The 23,181-nt window shown below is 38.0% G+C and overlaps 2 protein-coding genes across 7 annotated transcripts in view; both read right to left on the bottom strand.

Annotated features, from left to right (window-relative positions):
- Window positions 1–786: 786 nt before the first annotated feature.
- On the bottom strand, window positions 787–13,117 carry LOC117411961 (complex I assembly factor ACAD9, mitochondrial-like). The gene is made up of 18 exons (XM_058988458.1): window positions 12,697–13,117; window positions 12,324–12,417; window positions 12,017–12,118; window positions 11,716–11,822; window positions 11,210–11,310; window positions 10,098–10,176; window positions 8,707–8,881; window positions 8,496–8,569; window positions 8,016–8,091; window positions 7,224–7,294; window positions 6,814–6,933; window positions 6,017–6,145; window positions 4,808–4,887; window positions 4,413–4,539; window positions 4,153–4,230; window positions 3,166–3,294; window positions 2,000–2,072; window positions 787–1,739 (listed from the first exon to the last, which is right to left on the bottom strand). The coding sequence occupies exons 1-18, from the start codon at window positions 12,865–12,867 to the stop codon at window positions 1,639–1,641; spliced, it is 1,887 nt and encodes a 628-aa protein (XP_058844441.1). The 5' UTR covers window positions 12,868–13,117; the 3' UTR covers window positions 787–1,638.
- A 5,599-nt stretch (window positions 13,118–18,716) lies between these two features.
- LOC117412175 (IQ motif and SEC7 domain-containing protein 1-like) overlaps window positions 18,717–23,181 on the bottom strand; it is a 164,908-nt gene continuing 160,443 nt past the window's right edge. For 5 of the 6 annotated variants that reach the window (XM_058988452.1, XM_058988456.1, XM_058988453.1 and 2 more), the window contains one exon: window positions 18,717–22,926. In XM_058988452.1, coding sequence (XP_058844435.1) covers window positions 22,411–22,926 — 516 coding nt within the window. In that variant the 3' untranslated portion in view covers window positions 18,717–22,410. The remainder of the gene's footprint in view (window positions 22,927–23,181) is intronic. The other variant, XM_058988457.1, reaches the window with a different exon arrangement.

Here is a 23,181-nt window from a genome sequence, read left to right as displayed (position 1 = left end):
TTCCTGGTAAAATTAAGTATAATATGTTATGTAATCAAAGCAGCATCTGAAAAGCCTGTTGAGGTTTCAAGTTTCAAAACTGCTGGCTGCAAGCTTTTTTTTTTCTCTCATGGTTTTGTTTACTTATTAGTGCTCTCTGTCATTTCCAGCCCATTCCTGCACTGTCAGTGATTCAGCGTCCATATGGCTCAGAGTCAGCTGGTCCTGTGGAGCCTACCCTTGGGTTTACTCCAGGTTTACATGATCAGCATAGCCTGAACTGGGAAGCCAACATAGTCCCTCGCTACAATATGGAACACAAGAAGTTCCAGCGTCTCAAAGGAGCAGATTTCACGTAACACATTTTTCTTATATGAGGATAGTTTCATGAAATGCAAATAAGTATTTGATTCATCTGTATCATCTTAAATTGGTGGTGGTTCAGTTTCTTTTTTTATTGTATATGGAACATTTCTGTTACTACTGGTTTGTTTTAAGGGGGTTTAAGATGGGGAACAACTGTGTGTAACAGCAGCATCTTGCAGATCTTTTGGATTCAGTTGTGGGATTCATTCATCATTGTATTCTATTTTTTTTTAATTTTTTTTTTTAATCTTTTTCTCAGGGCCTATTGCAATGAGCACCAATATCTCTATAAGCGTGCAGCTCAACCGCTCACTGAAGAGGAGAGGAAGACGACCCTGTTTCAACAGGAAAAACCTCCAACTGACACAGCTGCTGCGAGACCCCATCCAACGGAAAACTCCATAGAGGCAAGAAACGACAACACAATTTCAATGCATACTGTCTAGGTTAATCAAAGTTTTATTCAAGTGGATGATTACACTTGAACCAAAATGCTGTTTTGCACTAAGAAATTTGCTTTTGTATTTATACATTTCAAAAAGTGTTAAAGATGCATTTCTTGCAAACACTGCAGTTTGTTCTGTAATCCTTTAAGATATCAAATAAGCAAATACGTTGAACAGATTAGTATAAAAAAGCTGTATTCTAATGATTAATTACACCTTGCAATGAAAACACAGTATTTGCCCATAAAATAGGCATGTCTTCTCTGATTGTGACGTACACAGAAGTAATATCAGAATATTAATAGAAAAGCAAAGGCATTATAAATGAACCAAATCCAAATCATTGTAGTAACTTTGACATACAGTACAATAATAACAGCTCTAAATGGTTTCATTTGCTGTGTTTCTGATCTCAGTCGGGACCCACAGGGAGCACTCCTGTGAGTTCTGGGTGGAAAATCGTACAGGGCTCCAGTAGCTTCTACCAGGCAGACAGCCGCCAAGACTTACCAGGCTGGGATCTTGCCTCCAGGCTTCAGTAGCTTAAGTGAAAATAAGAAGTAAACTACAAAATATATGTATATATATATATTTTCATTAGTTTGTTACAGTATTTAAAAATTCAATTATTTACAAACTGTAGTTTTATTCTTTTTTTTTTTTATCAAGTTATTGTTAAATTAACAAGACCCACTTTTATTAATTTTATTATTATTTTTTTAAATCTCAACACTGGTTAAATAGAAGGACAAGTTAAGGATTCTGATGTGTAAAATCCTGGGCAAATAAAACAATAACATGTTTTTACCCATGCAGAATTTTTTTCTTCACCCTATTAACAGGATCTTCAGAAAGTTCTGTCAAGTGGATGAGAACATACATAAGCCCGCTTTTCCAGCACCTGCATGGCAATCTTCTTTATGCTATCATCATTGTTTTCAGGGGAATCTGAAACAGAACAAGTAGTAGATCTCAAAGCAGCTCAATCATAAATTCAGCAGTAAAACTTTAAACGACACAGGGGTTGATTTGATCAACCAATACCTGCTGGGATAAACCACAACTGCCTGAGCATTTTACAGCACCACAGAATAAGTGGTTGCATCAACCACTTATTATTCAGGGGAATCTTCCTACGTGGTTGATGGATCTCTGTATTAGAATGTTTGTGAATCAATTTTTTGGTGAATATTCTATGTTCCACTTACTCTTTTCCAGCTGAGCCATGAGGTAGTTGTTCTGGAAATAGGCTTCAGCGCAGAAAGTATTTGCAATCAGGACCTAAAAACAGCATAGAAGGAAAAAAATAATAATTAAAACCTGTGAGCATACTACAGTTCAGAATCTTTTTTTCATAAAACTTTCATAAACTCTATATGCTTGTTCAAAGTAAAATCAGTCTGACATTTTCAAAAGCACTACATGATCTTGATAACATCTTGTGCTTTCATAAATGGGATATTTGTCATTATTAGAGATACAGTACTAAAGAACATTCTGTAGCATTTCTGCCAAACATATTAGATCAATTAACTGTTTTCACTTAAGCTGGCTGTAGCTCACATTTGACAAAAGAAGCAATATTTTACAATCTAGCTCCAGCAAAAGCCATCTGTTACCAATATACACCTTAAACAATATAGCCCAGTGTCTTTGTAATACATTATACAGTACGTGTACACGTTTCAAAAGGAGGAGGAAAGTGTAACCATATGTTAGATCGGTTAATCAGCAGGTGGCTAGATTATCTTCTGCAAAGTAATGTTTTTGAAGGAAACAAATATTTCTTATTTGGGGTGTGTTGCACTCTGCTTAACATAACACATATGAAAATGCACTTTTGCTTCAGTAAAGAAAACAAAAAAAGGCAGATAAAATCCACACGAGAGGCTAAACTGTTATGCATCAGGGTTCCCTCACTTGTGAGGTTAGTAAGCAATTTCCACAAAGGAAACTAGATCATAATCAATATTGTTTTGAATTGTTACTTTAATCTGGTTCACTTGTTCAAATTGCCAGGAACCAAATCATTTGCTGTTAATGGTGGGGAAAGGTTTCCTCTTACCCAGATTACTTGGGTGATAATCACAGCAATGGCAGTCACAAAAAAGCCAGGTTGTGTTGAGCTGGCACTTGAGATAACACATTATAGTATTATTGTACGGTACTATTATCCCTGCAGTTTAGGCAGGTGCAATAGCCCTAATTTAAAATCTACTACTGTATGTGATTCTACTGCTATTCATAGCAGTTTACAATATCATTCAGTAGAATTGTATTCCACAGAACAAAATGTCAAGGGTTGGTGTGTGATGTATATTTATTAAACATACACAGTGCCCGCTATGATCTTTGACAAACGTGTGAAGCTTACCTCATGGTCATGATTGCGTAAGCCAATGCTAATGGAGCGGCTTGCTCTGGAGAGAACAGCAGTCATGGTGTACAGGTTAATAACAATATCTGCCACTCTTTTTAGAACCAACTGTTCATCAACAATAGTCTAGGGGGAAAAAAAGAGAGGTACAGAAACAAGTTATCTACTTTTGCATAAGTTCTTGGTTGAGGTTTTTTTTAAAAACTATATATTGACTGGAGGTCATGGTGACCTATAATGTGTTATTAATCTTTGCCACTCTGTACATGTTACTGGCATACATGATCTAAGCTGCATTAACTCTGCTTTAAATTAAAATGTTTTATCCCTTTAGAGCCATCTACTTTTCTAATAGGCTAGTTCATGCATACATTAAATAAACAAGTCTTGTTATTCTCAGCTGTTAAATCCCAAAAGCCATTAACACACGACAGATTGAAAAAAATTACACAAAGCAAGTATTTTAAGAACCAGCACCACTTCTAAGATGTTTATTATTTTCCAAGTAAAATGGTATTTATTAAAAGGCAAAAAACCCCAAAAAACCCAAACATACTGTATAGAACGTTACTGACGAAAAAAGCCAGCTGTCAAGCAGATGCTATTACATCATCTTCACTGGGTAACAGGGACTTGTAAATGTATCCCAAATGTTTTGGATAAGCTGTTTATTGTGGAAGTTGCTGAGGAAACTAGCGATAGTCCCAGTTTAGGCCTTGTTTTATGTTTACACCTGAGCATACCAGTCCAGCTCAAACACAGATTATCTGTTCTGCCTAAAACAATCCAACACTGATAAATCTCTAGAACATGTATTGAAACAAGCTACAGTGTATAATCTATATGACTATGTAAAAGGAAAAAAAAAAAAAAAAAAAACCCAACACCACCTAGTGATAGTGAAATGTGAAAAGGTAAATTCTACATATGCTAAATGTATAGCAGTTTGGTCACAATTATAAATGAAGATTAGTAAAATATTACCTTGCCAAATCTGTAAAGTAAGCTTTCCACTGTTGTTCCAAAAGAATAAACATTCTCTTCAAGTTTCTTACTATTTTCCTGAAAAATGAAGCAATATTTTTCAATAGTTTAAACCAGTATTTTGCAAACCTACTGTATTATGTTATATTTTGGCACAATTTTTTCATTTAAAAAATTGTCCATGAGTTGCTAAACAAATTCATAAGTACATGAATACTGGTGTGTCATTATTTATTTATTTTTTTAAAGTCATGGCTTACCATCAAGCTGGGATGCACTACACCATCTTTGCCCATCAGCCCAAAATCAACTTTCTTGTTTACAGTGTCACGCAGCCTCTTTCCCAACATCTCGAGAACTACTCCCAAATTACCTTTCTTCATGTCCCTGAAATATTAAAATGCACATGAAATATATGCTGACCATTTAAAAAAAGTAAACATACTAGTACCTCTATCTCGCTCTTCTGAACTTCATTTATTTGCTATATATCACCATTACTGTATCACTCCTGCATTAGTTATTCAAAACAAGAAGGATGGATGGGGGTATGGAACAAGCTGCTTTTAACATTAAACCTTTACTGTACAAACATACTATTTTTGGGGATGTTTGTGAAATCTGTTTAACTACATGAAATAAGTGTAAAGGATACATTATTTTTCCTGTCAGGATTTTGCCTGCGTATTGCATTCCAGTCAGTGCCACGTACACTCTCAGAATTTCATTGGTTCCCTGTCATTAAGTAAACATTTAGATCATTTATATAATAATGGACATTCTAAGAAGACAGAAAGCCTGTGGCTGTCAGAACTGGATTAGCTGGCAAAACTCTTAAGCTATTTGGAGTACAAGAACTATGAACATTTTATTAAATATTCTCAATTTGCAGTTTTGTTCTTGCCCTTTGGTAAAACAAACATGTCTAGCTGGTACATGACAGTTATTCATGCATGCTCTAGTTTATTTCCCCCCCACTGGTGCAGGAATTGTTTCTTTTGTGGAATTCTTAATATTACAAAGGAGTGAGATACAATAAGCAGCTTCAGTCAGTTAAAGGGGCTGCCAGTGTTCTACTGGGAAGCCAAGTGGCTGCTGAAAAAGGAAGGATCTTTAAATAGATCTCGGCAGGGGTCGCAGCTCTGAATACGCTGCACATTGCAAACTGCTCTTCAAACTGGAAAAGTTATTATCATAGGGCAGCACAGACAAGTGAAGAAAAAAGGGTTATAGTTCACATGATATGGAATGGATGATTAGAAAACTAAATATGTGATCCCAATGAGCTATTAATGATCAAATATTCAGTGTTAACTACCGGTAATTAAATGAATTAACCTTAAGATTATTATATCGCCTTTGACATCTCTCCCATTAAAAAAACCAAAAAAAAAAAAGAGCAGATAATTTTGCAGAATCATGCCATTTTAATCTATGCGAGAATGTTGAACTAATTTCTACATTGAGTTTGTATCATAATTTTCGAACACCTTGCCATCTCACTTGAAGTCCTTTTATTTTTAAGATTGTTCTACTTGCTAAGGCATGTTGATAGGATTTTTTTTTTTTTTTGCCAAACAATTCCTTGTTTTTCTTATGTAAAGAAATCCCACAAAACGTGTCTGGGGATGTGTTCTCCAATTTTATTGCAATTCCTTGACAGTATAGCGATGGTCTTGTGACTGAAGGTCAAAGTTCGACCAACCTCTCTACCGCCACCCTGTCTTCCTGCAATTAGTTTTTTTTGTCTGACGAATATGAACCAGCCTGAACACAAAACAATTCTGAAATCAAATTATTATATACTCAGAGAAATACTGTAAAGTCAGTTACCTAGGAAAACAAACAGGGCATTAAATAGTACCTCAAAAATTGGCAGAATTCTACAGTCCCTAAGGTAACGCTCATAGGGGTAATCTTTTATGTACCCCAATCCTCCAAGAACCTGCAGGGCCTCACTGACGCAAACCCAGGCACCCTCAGAGCTGAAAATCTGAAACACAGAACAACTAAGCAATACTCAAGAGAGATTAGTAAACTGTCACATTTACATCTTCTATATTAAATGCATTTGTCATCATCTGGGAATTCTTAATTGTTTTGTCCACATTACCACTCATTTCAGCTGCAAGAGTGTTGGACATTTAAGTGGAAGGGCTTACCAACTGAACCCTGAAACGAGGCACTGTAAACGCATGTCTGTTAAAGCTTGGGGTTTTAAAAAAAGATCAGTTAGATGAGTCTGTTTCGCATTAGAATTATTGGCATTATCACAAAATGCGTACCAGCTGTAAGGTTTTCTCAAACCTTGGTCCTGCTGAGATTACACTGGAGATGTTGACAGCTGAATTATTTTCCGACTACCTCCCCATACATCAAACATCTACATTTACTGGGATCTTTTTTTTATTTTATTATGTTTTGGAATTAAACAACAAAATAATAGATTCAAAGCACAATTTATGATTTAGCAACCCAAAACGGATATATGGTGTAATTATCATTATACAACTTTCTTTACCATAATACTGCTACGAACTCAGTTTTGACATCCTACACTACTTTTTTGTGTGTCTTACTTTGGCAACTATTTGACTAACATTTATGTGCATTTTAGAACAAAGTGAAACGGAAGACTGTTGTGTGTGTTCTATTCCTTACCTTCACCATGGCAGCTTCTACAGAACAATCAGGCACTCCTGGACGGTCCATCATTCCAGCAGTCAGGTACGCCATGCTCTCCATTACATATGCTTTCTGTGCCATCAGCGCAAACTTTTCCTATTCACAAAACAAACATTACAGCAAACCAACTGGTACACAAAAGCGTTGCAGTAGTTTGGGCTCTTACAAACCTGTAGGGAGGACATTTTTGTTATGTAAAACCTGAATTTGATTTTCCTAAAATGTGTTGTGGGTACAGTTGTTAAACCTTGTAGGGGCTTCCTACAACCTTGAAAATGATGTTTTATTTTAACAAAATGTCTTTCAAATCACAAGATGCTTGTGATTTCTGTTCAGTGATCCAGCATTAAGGGCTGTTCTTGAGGCAGAAACCCAGTTTCCAATACCTGAATCATTCCGAACTCGGCAAGACTCTTGTTGAATTGTTTCCGTGTCCCAGCATACTCTGCCGTAAGCTCTACGGAAAATAATAATAATAATAATAATAATAATAAAGGTTCTGGTAGAAGATTTAATCTCTACACACCTGAATTCTTCCAGTAATTGGAAACTTTTTTTTTCCTGAAGCAAGATAATTTAACCACATACCGGTATGTCATTTATTTATTTATTTATTTGTGTTCTTTTTTTTTTTATTGCTGGGCAGAAACATTATAATAAAATAGGCTAAAATAATAGTCATAAATGTCTAATAAAAATTGTCCACAAAACAAGGTGCCATTACCAAAAAGTAGGTCAAACAAAACAATTTGCATTAGCATTAGTCAGGACAGAATAAGTTATTAAACAGTGTAAAGTGACAGGGAAAAAGTGGACTGCAATGATTTTCTGTACATCTAATGTTAGTCTTCAAAGCAAACTGGTAATATGTATATGCTGCAGAAAACCCTGTCTTTCGTCTCTATATTTTGATCAAAGCAATCTCAATGCAACAGGGCATTTCCACAGGCAAACTGGTCACTTCAGCTAACTGGTTTTGGCAGGGAGGTACACACATGCTGATTTTAGTGCTGCGGTTTGCTATTTAGTGGTATCGTGTTGCTTCAGCAAATCAACAAAGTGTGACTTTTAACCAAACAGCCCAAAAAGAATGTGATAATTCACATGAAAAATGAAGAATCTGACCACATCCTAGCCGGACAAAGCTAAAGCAGGTTACATGAAAGTGCTCCTCTTACCTATGAGCTTCTTAATCATTCCTGCAGACACACTGCCCATACTAAATCTGCCACTGTTGAGGATATTCATGGCAACCTGGCGAAAGACAGAGAGTGCAATGACAGCCTGTCCCCAAAATAACCCTTTGCTGTGCTATCAGAGCTACTGTAGTGTTTGGAAACCAGTACAGTATCCAAATAAAATTCACTGAAAACATTCTTAAAAAAAAGAAAACCATTTACACAACAGCACAGATTTAAGTTTGAATGTAGACTCTTAAGATAAATCTACATACAGTATTAATTTGAAGACTGATGCTCGGTGAAATTGAATAATGCCATACAATGATTGTTTTGTTTTAATGAATCATTGTGTATTTGTTCACACACGCTATGCACAAGTAGAATCGTTTCCCAAGATTAAAATAGGGAGGGTCTTGGTCGTTCATGTTCAGAAGCTGATTTTGCACAATGGCCCTTCAGTAATGTTTTATCACTTACCTTAAATCCACCTCCTACTTCTCCAATTACGTTTTCTATCGGCACTGGAGTATTTTCAAAATGAACTTCACAGGCTGAAACAGGAAATTATAGACTTGAAACTATAAATGGATTCATTCACTTATGTAATTTCACTTTAATAAACGTGTCATGATCTAACAATTTGCTGCAAGACATGCAACATGAACAAATGAAGAATGAGTATTCTTACTGTTAGATCCTCGAATGCCCATCTTGTCCTCAGGTTTCCCACTGGTTATTCCACCAAATGCTCTTTCCACTATAAATGCAGAAATGTTGTCTTTCGTGTTACCGTCTTTGTCAACAACTTCAGTTCGTGCAAATACCGTAAATACATCTGCAATGCCACCATTGGATATCCAAATCTAAAAATAAAAACAACAAACAATTCAACGGTAAACCATTTCCAAATTCAATAACCATGCATGAAAATAATATTGAAATACAAGGGTTGCAGTATATTATCATGTATGGATTTGCATTATGACTATTATTGTTTTTGTTAATTTATTTGAAAACAACTCAAATATAAGTAACACAAATTTAAAAATAAATGGTAGTTATTATTATTATTATTATTATTATTATTATTATTATTATTATTATTATAATGACCATTCCCAGCCAGGCAGCAGCATCATTCAAGTGGCTCAACAGGACACCTAGTGGAAGATTGCTGTCAATACATTCATGTATTTACACAGAGACACATGTGACCTTCCTGGGCCAAGAAGCAACACCACAATCTGAAGAAGCAGATACCAAGTAGCTTACATTGTTCAATCTAGTTACTGGAGAAAAAAGAAAAATAACCACCACCAATGTGCTGAAACTAATACAGCACATTGACATTGATCAGTTACAGACTAGGTAATGCCATGCTTTTTCATTTCAATTAAGTTAATTGAATCAGGTTGCCTTAACAAGGTCACATGACACACCCAGCTGCTATAAATTGAAACCCTCAGTTTCACTCTGTTCTTTTTCACTACAGATACAGTTCTGAATTCTTTTGTCTGTTATTAAGTCTCGAACAGTGCTCTTCCCCCATTAATGTGGATTTGCATCTTTTATTCTGCCAAAGTTTCGTCTTGCTGCAGTAAGTGAAGAAACACCTGTGGATTGTAGCTGATGTGGAATGCAGTTTTGAAGAACGTTTGTGTCAACCTTCCATCTGGAACAGTTCTTGTACATTAACAGGAGATCGCTTGGAATAAACAGGGACCGTGAGTGAACTAATGAACCAAGGGGTTTCATTCGTGGGCTTTATTTTCTAGAAAATGTATGGCTGCTAATTTATTAATTGCTTTGTTGAATAAAGCAAGCTTTGGTTTATTTTTTGCACAACGTTTATAAAGTGTAATTTATTCTGTCTTCTCTCAGATTTTCCGTGTTAATATTGCTGTTGGCACTTAATCAACAGAAAACTATTTATAAATCTGAACAGCTTTCTTTTTTTAAAACCTCTAATTTAAAAAAAAAAAAGACAAATGTAATCCAGGCCAAGGAGTCTGCACAGACAACTTTCCAAACCGTCACCTAGGTGATGCTGGTCATTACTTTACATAAGCAGCACTTTACCTTTGAGCCATTGAGTAAAAAGTGCTTCCCATCTTTGCTTGGAGTTCCTCTGGCCTGGATGGATGCAGCATCGCTGCCACTGTAGAAATACAAAGTCTATTACAATACTACAATAAAGAAAGAAAACGCAGATTTTATCAACATGCCATACTGGAAAAACAACCCTATATATGTATATATGCAATACTGGGATACAAATGTAGTTGAGGGCCATAGTTCAATACAACTGACCTGAAGCATTTAACCCACAGTATACAGACCATGTTTTCAAGAGTAAACGATTGTCTGAGTGCAACAAGTGACTATGATTGTGATACTGTGACTCTGCCGAAGTGATTAAATACTGTATTGTAACATCTGTTACTGAAGGTCAAAAGTTTCCATATTGCCTGATTTAAAAAAAAAAAAAAAAAAGTTTTAACCAGCCTTGGACTGTTTTATTTTTCACTGTTTGGAGTACAAAGAAAAGCTGGAAAGCACCTGCCATAACACTGGCAGAAGGTTCTTCTTCAGTGGCCACCACTGTTTCTTCAGAGAAGTTAAGGTGGAAATCTGCACCAGTCTGTTCCTTGTGAAACATTAGATACAAAAGCATCTGCTCACCGGACACCTGTTATCAGCTGTCCTGTGGTCGTGATTGGAAGTGTAACTGAGCTGCAGTTTTAATATATTACACAATATGCTGGGGATTTTATTTTTATTTTAACATGTGGGAGACAGTCCAGTCCATAATAGAAGTTTTAAATAGTTTCTTGCTTCTGTCTTCTTAATCTCAGGACAGTTGATAAGGTAGTTTATTCTAAATAACAGCAGCAGCAATCATAACAAATCTAGTTCTGTATGAACTACATTTGTAAAGTGTCCTAGGATGCCTATGTATGTGAAGGACACTATGTAAGTGTAACTGGAATGGTATGGTATAGGAGTTTACTTTTCTTTGGTCCTTTCCTATATTTAATATGTCAAAAACCTACACATCTATTTTGGTATCGTACAGAACTTGTAAGATCATGATTTCCCCAGGAGGAAAGATAATGTGAACTTGCATGGCTATATTTCTCTCATTAATCAGTTTCATTCAGGTGACATTGAAAGAAGGGCTCAGGACCTACCTTGCAGGCTCAGTGAGACAGAAGGCAGCAACATGCTCCCCGGAGGACAGCTTGGGCAGGTACCTGGCTTTCTGCTCTTCATTACCTGCAATCAGGATTCCCTAGGTACAGGAATCAAGAGTTATTTTAATGTGAAATGTGTTTAATGCATGAAATATTAATTTACAGTTCAAAAGAGGGGTGCAAAATTCCCATTTGCTAGATCTTCTGGTTGCTCAATCATGCTGTTAGAAATATGGAAAATTCTTTCACAACTTCACCGATTTACTGTACATTTATAGCATGTTGGCATTCTGGCAGAGTTCTACATTCCCAATAGAAGCAAACTCTTTATAATAATTAAAAGAAAAAAAAAAAAAAAAATAGCATGCAATGAAAACCTCGTCTTCCAGTACTGTGTCCTGAACCATGGCTTTTGCATTCTTGAAATAAATGAACAGGATGCATAATTGCATCTTCACAGAAGCCTTTTTATATTTAAGAAAATATGCTGACAATAAAATTACCTTCAATCCAATGGCTTGATGAGCAGCTAAAGTGACGGTGATCGCTGCATCTAATGATATGATTTCTACCAGGCGCGCATACATGGTGTTGGACAGCCCCAGACCCCCTGTAAAGCACAACAAATCCAGCATTTAAACTATTAATAAAACACATGACTATGAAAATTACTGTACCTTAATATGTTCTGGTTTTCTTGAAAGAGGGGAGGCAGGAGATTAGAGTTCTAAAATGATACAGTAGTGGCTCATTATCCACTTGTGTGCCCACACTTGAATCACACGTCCACTCCTTTCTCCTCACCGTATTCTTCAGGAACCTGCATTCCAAACAGCCCAAGCTCCTTTAATCCAGACATGGTTTCAGGTGGGATTTTTGCCTCTTCATCAATTTTCTTGGAGTCCACTGTAACATAATAGATTAGATTAATTCACAAAACAAACCTCACAACACAACTAGTATGCGCTAATCAGACTTTTTTTTTTCTTTCTCAAGTTGATTTACAATAAATATTGAAATAGTTAGACAAGGGTGAATAATCCCACAATCTAACCGATGCAAAACAAATACTGGTTAAAAAAACAAAACAAAAAAAAAACAACAAGCTTACCATCTTCACTGAAAAACTTTTCCACTGGTGCAACAAGTTGATTGAGTTCATCTAGCTCTTCGTTGCTGATTTCTGGATACGGAAATACTTCTTTCTAGAAGAAAAATATGCTAAACAAGGGTTCCCTTAAATATACTAGCATAGTATTTTGCCAACAGTCACCGGAGTTCTGCAGAGATATGAATACAAAATGCAAACGCATGCGTTGCAGATGAACTAATGCAATGTACACAACCGAAGCTGCATATTATCTGAAACTGCCACGCATTCTCTTGCGTGATCCAGTCAATATGTCGCAATTTTTTTTTTTTTTTAATTTCTGTACCTGTTAAATTCGGTTATGTGGTACTGATTCCACAGCATTCGTACATACCTTGGCAATATTGCCTAGGAACAGGTCTTTTGCATAAACCAAGCTCCTGGGATGTGTTCTGAAAAACCGGGGGCTCTGAGAATCCGTGCTGCCCACTCCGCAGGTTTTATTCAGTAACTTCCCTCCCGATTTCACTGCTCTAGAAACCCGAAAAAGTCCATTTAAACTCATCGCAACAGCAAGCTATTTTCACAGAACTGCCTATCCTTGTCTTGATGATTTGGTTGACTCTCTTTGTACCTTTCACCTCTTTGATGACGCAATGTTACAGTATACGAATAGCGTATCCACGTGCATTTCCTTTTATGGCCACAAGATGACGCACATTCTTAGTTTCTGTTCTTCCCTTTTTACATGTTCTGACTTTTCAGTACTTGTTCTTACAGAATTTACACTGGCTGATAAAATATTCTTTAAAATTAAGTATTTGTCTTGGGACACAGACCTTTTTTTTATTTCTTTAACAAAAATGCCATGTTGTGTGGACTGTTTGTTTAGACTACAGTCTGGGCACTGTCGGTATGCGACCCCTGGCTCTCCAAAGCTTTGATACAATACGATACAATACAAGGTAATGCCCTTGACATTTCATTGTAGTTTAAAGTTGCTTTGTAATCTCTGAGCTACTGAAATGAAACAAACACCATTGCAAATGAAAAGATTAACAGCAATGTACTGAAGGACTGTCCAGAGCAGGCTTAGGGCACGTTGGTTGGGCAGTGGGAATACATAGCTTAGAGGAGTTCACCTTACACTACCTTCTACAAATGTACTGCAGGAATTCTGATAAAGTAGCTTTTTAATGCAGTACAAAGCGCATACATATATTTTTACTACTGCAAAGTTCCAGTGTCTGCAATAATGCATGTGTGTTTTTTTTGTAAGCAGGAGAGAAATGTATACCACCATGTAAATGTAGCTTAAAAATATAATGCAATACATTGAAATGCATTTGAACACACATTTTGTAATTTATATCTTCCATGTGGCCAGTGAGAACAGTTTCTTCATGTGTCCTTGAAATGGACAGATCGGTTGTCTTGGGTGTAACTGAATTAACCTTTTGTGCTTCTCCAAACTGAATGTATCATATGATGGACAATAGCTGTGAAAATAGGGCCCTTTGTCATTATGGAAGACATGTACAGAAACAAGTCTCTGCTGATGGGTGAAACTGTGAGCATTCTTTATGATCGCTTCGCAGGAAGCCAAGATTCACACATGATTAAGACAGGAAATAAACAGCAATCTCTTTCTATTTCTCTGGAAGCTCACTTCATACATGCATCCACTTGATATACCCATATTTCACTCCTCAACTGCACAGGTCTCTTTCGAATCCTATTAACAGGTATTTTTTTTCACTTAAGTGTATATGAAATGTCATCTTGCAATACAGCCCCTTTGACAGTCAGAAGATTGCACATTACGGGTAGTTTTGTGTTATATATTTTGATTTATATAATACACAAAGTTCAACATGACAGACCCAACTATATAACTATAGACAACTATAAGAAACTAAGACAGGTAAAAGATTCAGCTAATGCATTTGTGCTGAAACATTTGTGTGCTTGACTTCCTATCGTGTCCATTAGTAATTCATTTCTGTCTCTATTTAACACACCCTTATTGGATCTGTGTCTCCAGGGCTCCTCTTGTGTGATAGCTGCAATGCACAGCAGCCCCCTTTTCTGTATGAAACTGATACTCTCTGGCCTGACCATTAGAAAAAAAAAAGACATCTACCTGTCTTAGGCCCATTTAGAACTAAGCACTGGCTCAACTGGAGATACAAGCATCCACGGCAGAAATCAATAAGGCTGCCAAAATCACAGAGGCTGCCTGAATTGGTGCCTCTATGGAGCTGGACAGCCCTTACCATTAATTCTTAAATAGAATATACCCTTAATCTATATAGTTCACATTTTGTTTCACTTTGTTGTTCTGCTGAAAAGCACTGATATGTGCTCTAATGTCTATCCGTGGTTAGTCTGAGTGCTTGTGTCAATTCCTGAAGGTCCTACTCCTTTAACAGCTTTCGTCTTTACCAAGTACTGGGGAGGACAGAAGCCAATAGGGAGTGAGAACTGGTGGGACTAAGGGAACAGAACGCAAGCAGGAAAACAGAAAAAAGGGGACGCGCACAGTTTAGTTTAGTGAAAACTAAACATTTCTACCCCTAAAGGCTGCTTGAGTAGGATAGCTGGCACAGAAGTAGTATATTTACTCATATTTGCAATTTTATTTTTGTATGCGTGTGAGCCCCCTCTGGCATTGCGGCACAAGTGTTAATCCCTCATTTTCAAAAATGTGGTTTAATTTCAAGTTCAAGTCACAAACGCAAGTCTCAGCTTAGTTCCAACCTATTCCCAGGTTCACATCACAAAATGTAATAATGTGTTTCATGCAGCAGGTGAGCCAGCTGGCTGGGGTGGAGTTTTTTCTGCTTGAGAGAATAGGAAGATGTACTTTTCTTGACTTCTACAAGTCTCTTTTTAAGATTATTATTGAATGCACTCAATAAAAATCTTTAAACGAGACTTGCACAAGTCAAGAAAATTACACCTTCCTCTACTCTTGGTTGTCTGCAACAACCCCACTTTCCACTCTCCACCCTGGCAGGGGGACCCCCACTTCCTATCTTCTCCATCTATGGAAACACAACCAACATCATTATTTACCTCAGGAACTCCCACCTTCTTCAGGGAGAGAAGGCCTCTGCACCACCAACTCCAACAGGCAAGCTTTGTTTCATACTTAGTATAGAGTAAATTAACCAGTTATTGAAAATAAAGGACAGAATCAATTGGATTTGAACCCATTTCTCAAAGGAAACCAGCACAGCCTGTTAATGAATTTGCCCAGTGTGCCATTTCACTTCTGGGAAACAGCTTCCTTGTTCATTAATTTATAAGATATATGAACAAGGTCTTTGAAAATAAAAGAAGGATCACTTGGATTTGAACCCAGTCCCACAGAAGGAACAGTACAGCATGCTAGTGAACTAACCCACTGCACCACCTGGCTCCTTCTGACAGTCTAGTACTCCAACTTTGCATATGAGATTAACTTCCCTTTTGAGCCTGCACACACCTGGAGTTGAGCACTGTGGCGCTTGTTGCACCTGTGCAGAGTTTCCTATATAGATGATGGTAAAGGAGGCGTTTTCCATAAAAGTCTGATGGCACAGTGGGGAAATTCACTAGTATGCTGTTTCAATCTTTTTGGGAGACTGGGTTCAAATCCAGGTGAGTTCCTTTATTTATTTTCAAATAATTGGATAATTTCCTATATAGACAATGATAAAGGAGGCTTTGCTATGAAAGGGAGATGGCACAGTGAACTAGCATGTTATGTTGTTCTCCGCCGAGTTCAAATCCCATTAATTTTCCGTTGTTTTCAAAGACTTAAGTTAGTTGTCCTTGTAGTCAATGAAAAAGCTCACTCTTCCATGGCAGTGAGATGGCGCAGTGGGCTAATTCACTAACGTGCCGTGCAGTTCATTTTGGGGGGGGAATGGGTTCGAATCCAGGCGAGTTCCTTCCTTTAGTTTCCAACAATTGGTTAAGTCCCTATATATTCAATGAAAAAGCAGGCTCTTCCACTGAAGTGAGATGGCACAGTGGACTAATTCGCCAGCGCGATGTGTGGTTGTTTTTGGGGTACTGGGTTCGAATCCCACCGATTCCTTCCTTTGTTTTCCAAAAATTGGTTCATTGACCTTATGTTCAGTGTGAAAGCGAGCTTTCTTGTGGGAGCTGGTGGCGCAGTGGTTAAGGCCACTGCCTCCTCTCCCCGAAGACGGCGGTTCGAATCCAGCTCCCGGTAAGTTCCAGAGGTAAGTAATGATGTCGGTTGTAAGTAATGATGTCGGTTGTGTTTCCACAGATGGAGGGAGGAGGAGGAGCAGGTAGCAGCAGCGGTGGAGGCAGGAGAGGAGAGAAAGGGGGGGGTCTGGCCCCCCCGCCTGGGAGGAGAGTGCCTGGTTGGGATGTTGCTACCCGAGCAAAGTGAAATGTGACCGAGTGTTGTTTTGTTTGAGTCCCCTTGTGCATTCTACATTCTACAAACTACAACTGTCTTAATATGTGGTCTCTTTTACTGTCATTAATAAACATGTGGGATAAATATCTTTTTTACAATGACAGTAAAAGAGACCACATATTAAGACAGTTGTAGTTTGTAGAATGTAGAATGCACAAGGGGACTCAAACAAAACAACACTCGGTCACATTTCACTTTGCTCGGGTAGCAACATCCCAACCAGGCACTCTCCTCCCAGGCGGGGGGGCCAGACCCCCCCCTTTCTCTCCTCTCCTGCCTCCACCGCTGCTGCTACCTGCTCCTCCTCCTCCCTCCATCTGTGGAAACACAACCGACATCATTACTTACAACCGACATCATTACTTACCTCTGGAACTTACCGGGAGCTGGATTCGAACCGCCGTCTTCGGGGAGAGGAGGCAGTGGCCTTAACCACTGCGCCACCAGCTCCCACAAGAAAGCTCGCTTTCACACTGAACATAAGGTCAATGAACCAATTTTTGGAAAACAAAGGAAGGAATCGGTGGGATTCGAACCCAGTACCCCAAAAACAACCACACATCGCGTTGGCGAATTAGTCCACTGTGCCATCTCACTTCAGTGGAAGAGCCTGCTTTTTCATTGAATATATAGGGACTTAACCAATTGTTGGAAACTAAAGGAAGGAACTCGCCTGGATTCGAACCCATTCCCCCCCCAAAATGAACTGCACGGCACGTTAGTGAATTAGCCCACTGCGCCATCTCACTGCCATGGAAGAGTGAGCTTTTTCATTGACTACAAGGACAACTAACTTAAGTCTTTGAAAATAAAGGAAAATTAATGGGATTTGGACTCGGCGGAGAACAACATAGCATGCTAGTTCACTGTGCCATCTCCCTTTAATAACAAAGCTTTATTTATCATTGTCTATATAGGATATTATCCAATGATTTGAAAATAAAGAAGAACACACCTGGATTTGAACACAGTCCTCCCTGGAGAACAGCACAACATACTAATAAATTTGCCACTGTGCCATCTCTCTTTCATGGATAAGTTTGCTTTTTCATTGACAATAAGGTACATGAACAAAGTTCAAACAGTAGGTGGTGATTACTAACATCTAAATAAAAATGATGTTTTCCAATTTTCATCCATCTGTCTTTTAGACAATAGAAGGAGATGCCAATAAACTGCATATAAAAAAGACCTACAACATTTAAGGACTATCAGCCCTTATTACTATGTCTTTTGTTTTTCAAGTGCTACAATGCTGGATATTTCACATGTCATTATTAGTGGTTGAAGTGTAAGCAAAATGTTCTTGCAACATGAGCCAGATTGAGCTTCAGTGCACATCCTGAGCTTTTTCAAGGACAAGTCTTACAACAACACATTCCTGATGCAGCGCAGAGCTTTGTAAACATACACAGAACAGCCTGGAGAACATGGTAAACATGCTTTGAAAACTCTTAATGTCACCATTTCCTTGGAGAAAGCTACTGTTGCCAAATGGCCAGGTGACAAGCAGGTAAGGTCAACGCATTTTTTAGCTTCATTAACTGTTAAATTCTAAACTCACCTATTCCCTATAAAAATCACACAGTCTAGACTGGGCCCACAAACCAATTATTTTATCAATATTTTATAGGAATCCACTTAATTCAAACGTGTAGATGAGTTGTCCACTTTGGGCAACGTGTTTGCAAATTACTGGACACCAGGAAACATGACACCCATGACACCCTATCCAAGAAAGACGTGTTAAATAAAATGATTAAGAGAAAGCACTTTGCAGTGTGCAGATACATGTTATTTCTGATTAGCTTACACAAGAAAAACATGTCATAGAAATGGGCCCGATTCAATTCACTTGGGGGGGAAAAAAGGGGTTTTAGGTAAATATAAATTCATGCATTAATCAGACCACATTTTGATCCATTATATTTTGATTAATTGTTTTTTAAACACCACACCAACGACAAATGAAGGAGTCTTATTTTGTTTATTTTTTGCGTTCTCGACAGTATCACAGTTATAGTTTTACATCGATAGGGTCTTATAACTACTTACAAACAGAATGCATATTAAAATGAAAGCACTCCTGTCGTCCCCTGTACTTACAAAATGAGTCTCAAGCATTTAAAGAATCGAAGCACCCCATGATGAGCATGAAAAGCAGTGGTAGTTCTTTAACAGGTCTGTGTTCAAGACCTGCATCCTATAAGAGTTTAATACAGATTACAGCGGAAGCAAGCTAAATGTTAACAAGGGAGGAGACAGGAATGCAACCTCAATGTGACTGCAGACATTGTATTTGAATACTAATATACACATTATGTACAATTTATTTTCAGAGTTGCCTTTTCCATTGGTCCCACCTCCCAACATTACCACCCCCTCTCCCTCCCCTTCCTTGTTGCCTTGAGATATGGTATTTTTTCTTGGCTCTTGGAATTTTATGTGCACAGTCACCCCTCAGTTTGCAGGCAGAAGTGCAATGCCTTTTTTATTTTTTTTAAAACGGTTACATTGTGAAATGCATGCTGAACCGTAGGTACACACCGCATAATATGGAACAGCAAGTCAACATCAAGAGTTTCACTTAAAAAAAATAAAATAAAACACACATGAAAATACATTGGCTGAGTTTCCATCAGCTTGCTGTTAACAATTAACAAGAGGCTGCTGCGGCATGCAGTGCATTATGGGGAAAAACATTTTCCACACTGAATGGCTGCACACACATCTGAAGCAATACAATACATGTACGTTATATTTAGGTGAACTTTTACAGTTTTTTTTCATTTTTACATTGCCATACAATTCATTCTTAACAGATAATTAATTACTGCTTTCCCAAAAAAAAAAGATCAGTTGAGAAGGCTGGTGTTGTATTCAGATTTTTCGTTCTAGGTTGTACTGTTGTTGAATGCATGACCTGTTGAAAATCTGTTTTTTTTTATTATTGTATTTATTTACTTGACTGGCTAATACCATGCAAGCCACAGGAAGCTGTATAACCAACCTCCACAATATGTATACCATTTAGGTAGGTCATATTACATTCATTGTCATGCTCTATATGTTTTGTTTTAGAAAATAATTTTAGGCACCATTTACTATTTTGGAATGTAACATGTAAAGTTGTTTCTGTATTGATCTGAAACACCTCACTACATAAACAGCTCAGCATGAAGTATGCGCCACTGGATTTGTATTATGCATTTGCTTCCTTCTGCCGTTTTATAAAATAAATATTTTCATTAGTACAACATCTAGCCCTCTCACCTGATATTTCCAGGAGTAAACTACAGAACAGACTCTACTATTGGTAAAGAGGTAAGAAGAAAAGTCAACATATTTTATGTTCTTATCACTTTACTTCAACTATAGTCAACAGTAACACTGATATATTCTGCAAATATACAATATGTAGAGTAGCCTCATAATATTAATATGACATGCACTTTTCTTTTTATCAGACATTCCTTATCATTGCAAAGGACAGAGAGCCTAAATAGTCCACTGTAGCGCCCTGTGGGGTAGGACATTATGATTCAGGATATACAGAAAAAAAAGAATCAACATATCACATAAAGGAGCTTGTTTCTTCTCCATTTTGTTGCACTACGATGGAAAAAAAATATTGCACATACAAAAGAAAAAAAAGGACAAAAGGCTAAACTCTAGACTGTTCATATTTGCTTTCAATGGAGACTGACAAAGTGCTGAGTTGAGTTACTTGGAAGTTGACTGAAGTATTGTGGGAAAATAGAAGTTATAAATGTTTTTGTTTTTTTCGGAATGCATCCAGATGAGAGTTCATTATCCCCTCTCTATCTCTCTCTCTCTCTCACACACACACACACACACACACACACACACACACACACACACACACACACACACACACACACACACACACACACACACACACACACACCTCTTAAAGGAAGCTATCCCCGAAAATCAAAAAGGAAAAGAAACTTCAGAGAATCACTCCAACTCAATTTTGGTGTAAAATGTGTTACAATATGAACCAACTATTACTTTTCAAAATGTAGAAAATTAGAGGTTTAAAAAAACAAAACTAAGCTATATATCCATCTAATTCACAAGCTGAATACTAATTCTCCAAGATTCCGCGCAGGACCTCGACTGAATTAGTTTCTTGGCAATAGATTCAAATATTCCTTCCCCCCTCACCTTGTATTGAAAAATAAATGTTATGTGATTGCAACATGCTAGCAATGCATGGCATATCAATTCATACACCACCGTATTACTACTTCAAATCTAAGAGTGCATTGGGAGTAATCAGGGCAGACTCAGCCTGCTGAGTACAATGATATTTCTGTGAGGAGCAGAGAAGAGGAAGAAATAGATCAGAATGCTTTCCTGCTATAACCTGCTTGCAAAGTATCTCCTTCAAATCGCACAAGCAAGATTTTTTTTTTTTTTTTTTTTAACAGAATCACATCAAGATCAAACCATTGGTAAACCTAATAACATGTACAGTATTTAAAAAAAAAAATAGTTAACAAAAATAAAATAATGGTGCACAAGCAGCTGTGATCTCCCCTCAGTGCTGATGACGAGCCCCCCCCCCCGCTCCTTGCTGCTTAACATTTGAAGACTCAGTCTCAGCTGGGAAGTCCATTTTGTTACTCAGCATTTTATATACAGACACCTGGTGAGTAGGTTATGCTGCAGCTGCAGTATTTCAAATATTCAGAAGTTCTACGTGATGCAGCAAGGCAACCAGAGATGTACCATCTTGCTTAATTGCCTATTATTTTGTATGCTTCTTTTTAAACTAGTGAACTAAATCTGCTACAATAGGGTGATTATATTCCTGCTATTTTTCATATGATGCCTCAGACTTTTTATTTTTTTATTTTATTATTATTATTATTATTATTATTATATATTTTTTTAACAAAATATGCACGATATACACAAAGCAGTGTTATTTGACTAAAATAGTAAATTCTTTAATAATTGGCACATTTATTTCTGATTGCTAAAAGACCTCCCAGTGTACTGTGGGGTACAGAGTAAATATTGGAACATCTACTGTATGTACTTTAATATATTTTTCTTTCCAAGCTCTTGGGTCTATTCATTCTTAAATTATGTATATGCTGTTCTTGAACTAGGTATAATTCATTTACAGTACGCAACTTACATATTGCCATTTTGTTTGAGAATAAAACTTTGCTTCTGCACACACTAAAAAGCAAGTTGTTAAATTATGCTTTTGCAATGTTCTTTTTTTGCCATCGCTAAGGAGTCAGAAGCTGTAACCATGATACACTTCCCTCCTTTTTCTCCTTTCTCCTTGGTATAGTGAAGTGAAGACAGACATTTGTTTGCCAAATGTTACAGCAACTGAGTGAGAGAGCAAGCACAAACATTATTTCTATTGTCTAGAGGCTCTTAAATGATTGGTAAGCATGGCGAATGAAAACATTCCTCTGAATTCCTCTTCTTGAACACCGAAGGCTCTCAAGTAAACAGAAGTAGTGAATCAAGTGCCTTTTTTTTCGTGCTCCCTGTCCACAGCAGCTTGAAATAATGCTACCTGGAATTAAGTGCCTTCACAACTGCAACCAGTGAGTGGTCCTGTCTGTTATTGTCACACAAGGCGTGTATCTTTCTTCCTTCATTTTTATTAGCATTTTAGACGATGGTGCTAATGCCGCTGTGTTTGGGTTTGTTGCTGCTGCTGCTCGAGGGCTGGGGAGGGGGGGGCTGCTGCTGGCTGTGGTGGTGTGGTGCATGCTGGGAATGCTGCGTGTGAGAGTGCATCGCATAGGGGGGGTGCTGGTGGTATTGGTGTGGGGGGTGCTGGACATGCTGTGGTGGGTGGTAGTGGTGGTGGTGGTGGTAGGGAGGTGGGTTCTGCTGGACGGGGCAGTACTGCGAGTGGTGTGTGTGCATCTGTGCCTGTGTCTCTACAGGTCCGGTGTGGTGCAGGCTGGAGGGGTGGGGGAGCAAAGGGGGGTGCTGAGACTGCGGAGGAGGAGGGGTGGGGGCAGGGACCGGGTGGCCCTGGGAGGACGGCTTCCCCCGCTTACTGCCAAAAAGTGTTCCCAGGAGCGAGGAGGAATTAGGGATAGTCTGGTGTGGGCGAGAAGGACAGTCGCGGGTCGAGGTGGCTCTCCGGCGCATGTGAGGACTGCTAATGATGGACCCCTGGAGGAAACAAGAAATCAGTGTCATTACTTCAGGGACTGTACCATTGCTAAGTGGCCTACAGTATCTGCACAAAAATAGACCTAAAAGATAGTGACCTCCTGATTTTGAAATACAATCAGTGACACTGTTAAAGCGATGGTAGGAGTGATGATGTCTGCGTTACAGTTTTCAAGTGTATCAGTATTTGATCATTTCTAACAGGACCCTCTTTGCGACTGTTTGGAGTCTCTTCTTACCTGAATTTGAACACTG

The sequence above is a fragment of the Acipenser ruthenus genome, chromosome 16 (assembly GCF_902713425.1).
Source record: "Acipenser ruthenus chromosome 16, fAciRut3.2 maternal haplotype, whole genome shotgun sequence".
NCBI lineage: Eukaryota > Metazoa > Chordata > Actinopteri > Acipenseriformes > Acipenseridae > Acipenser > Acipenser ruthenus.
Note: the sequence above shows the minus strand (reverse complement) of the source record. Positions and strands in the feature narration are given on the sequence as shown.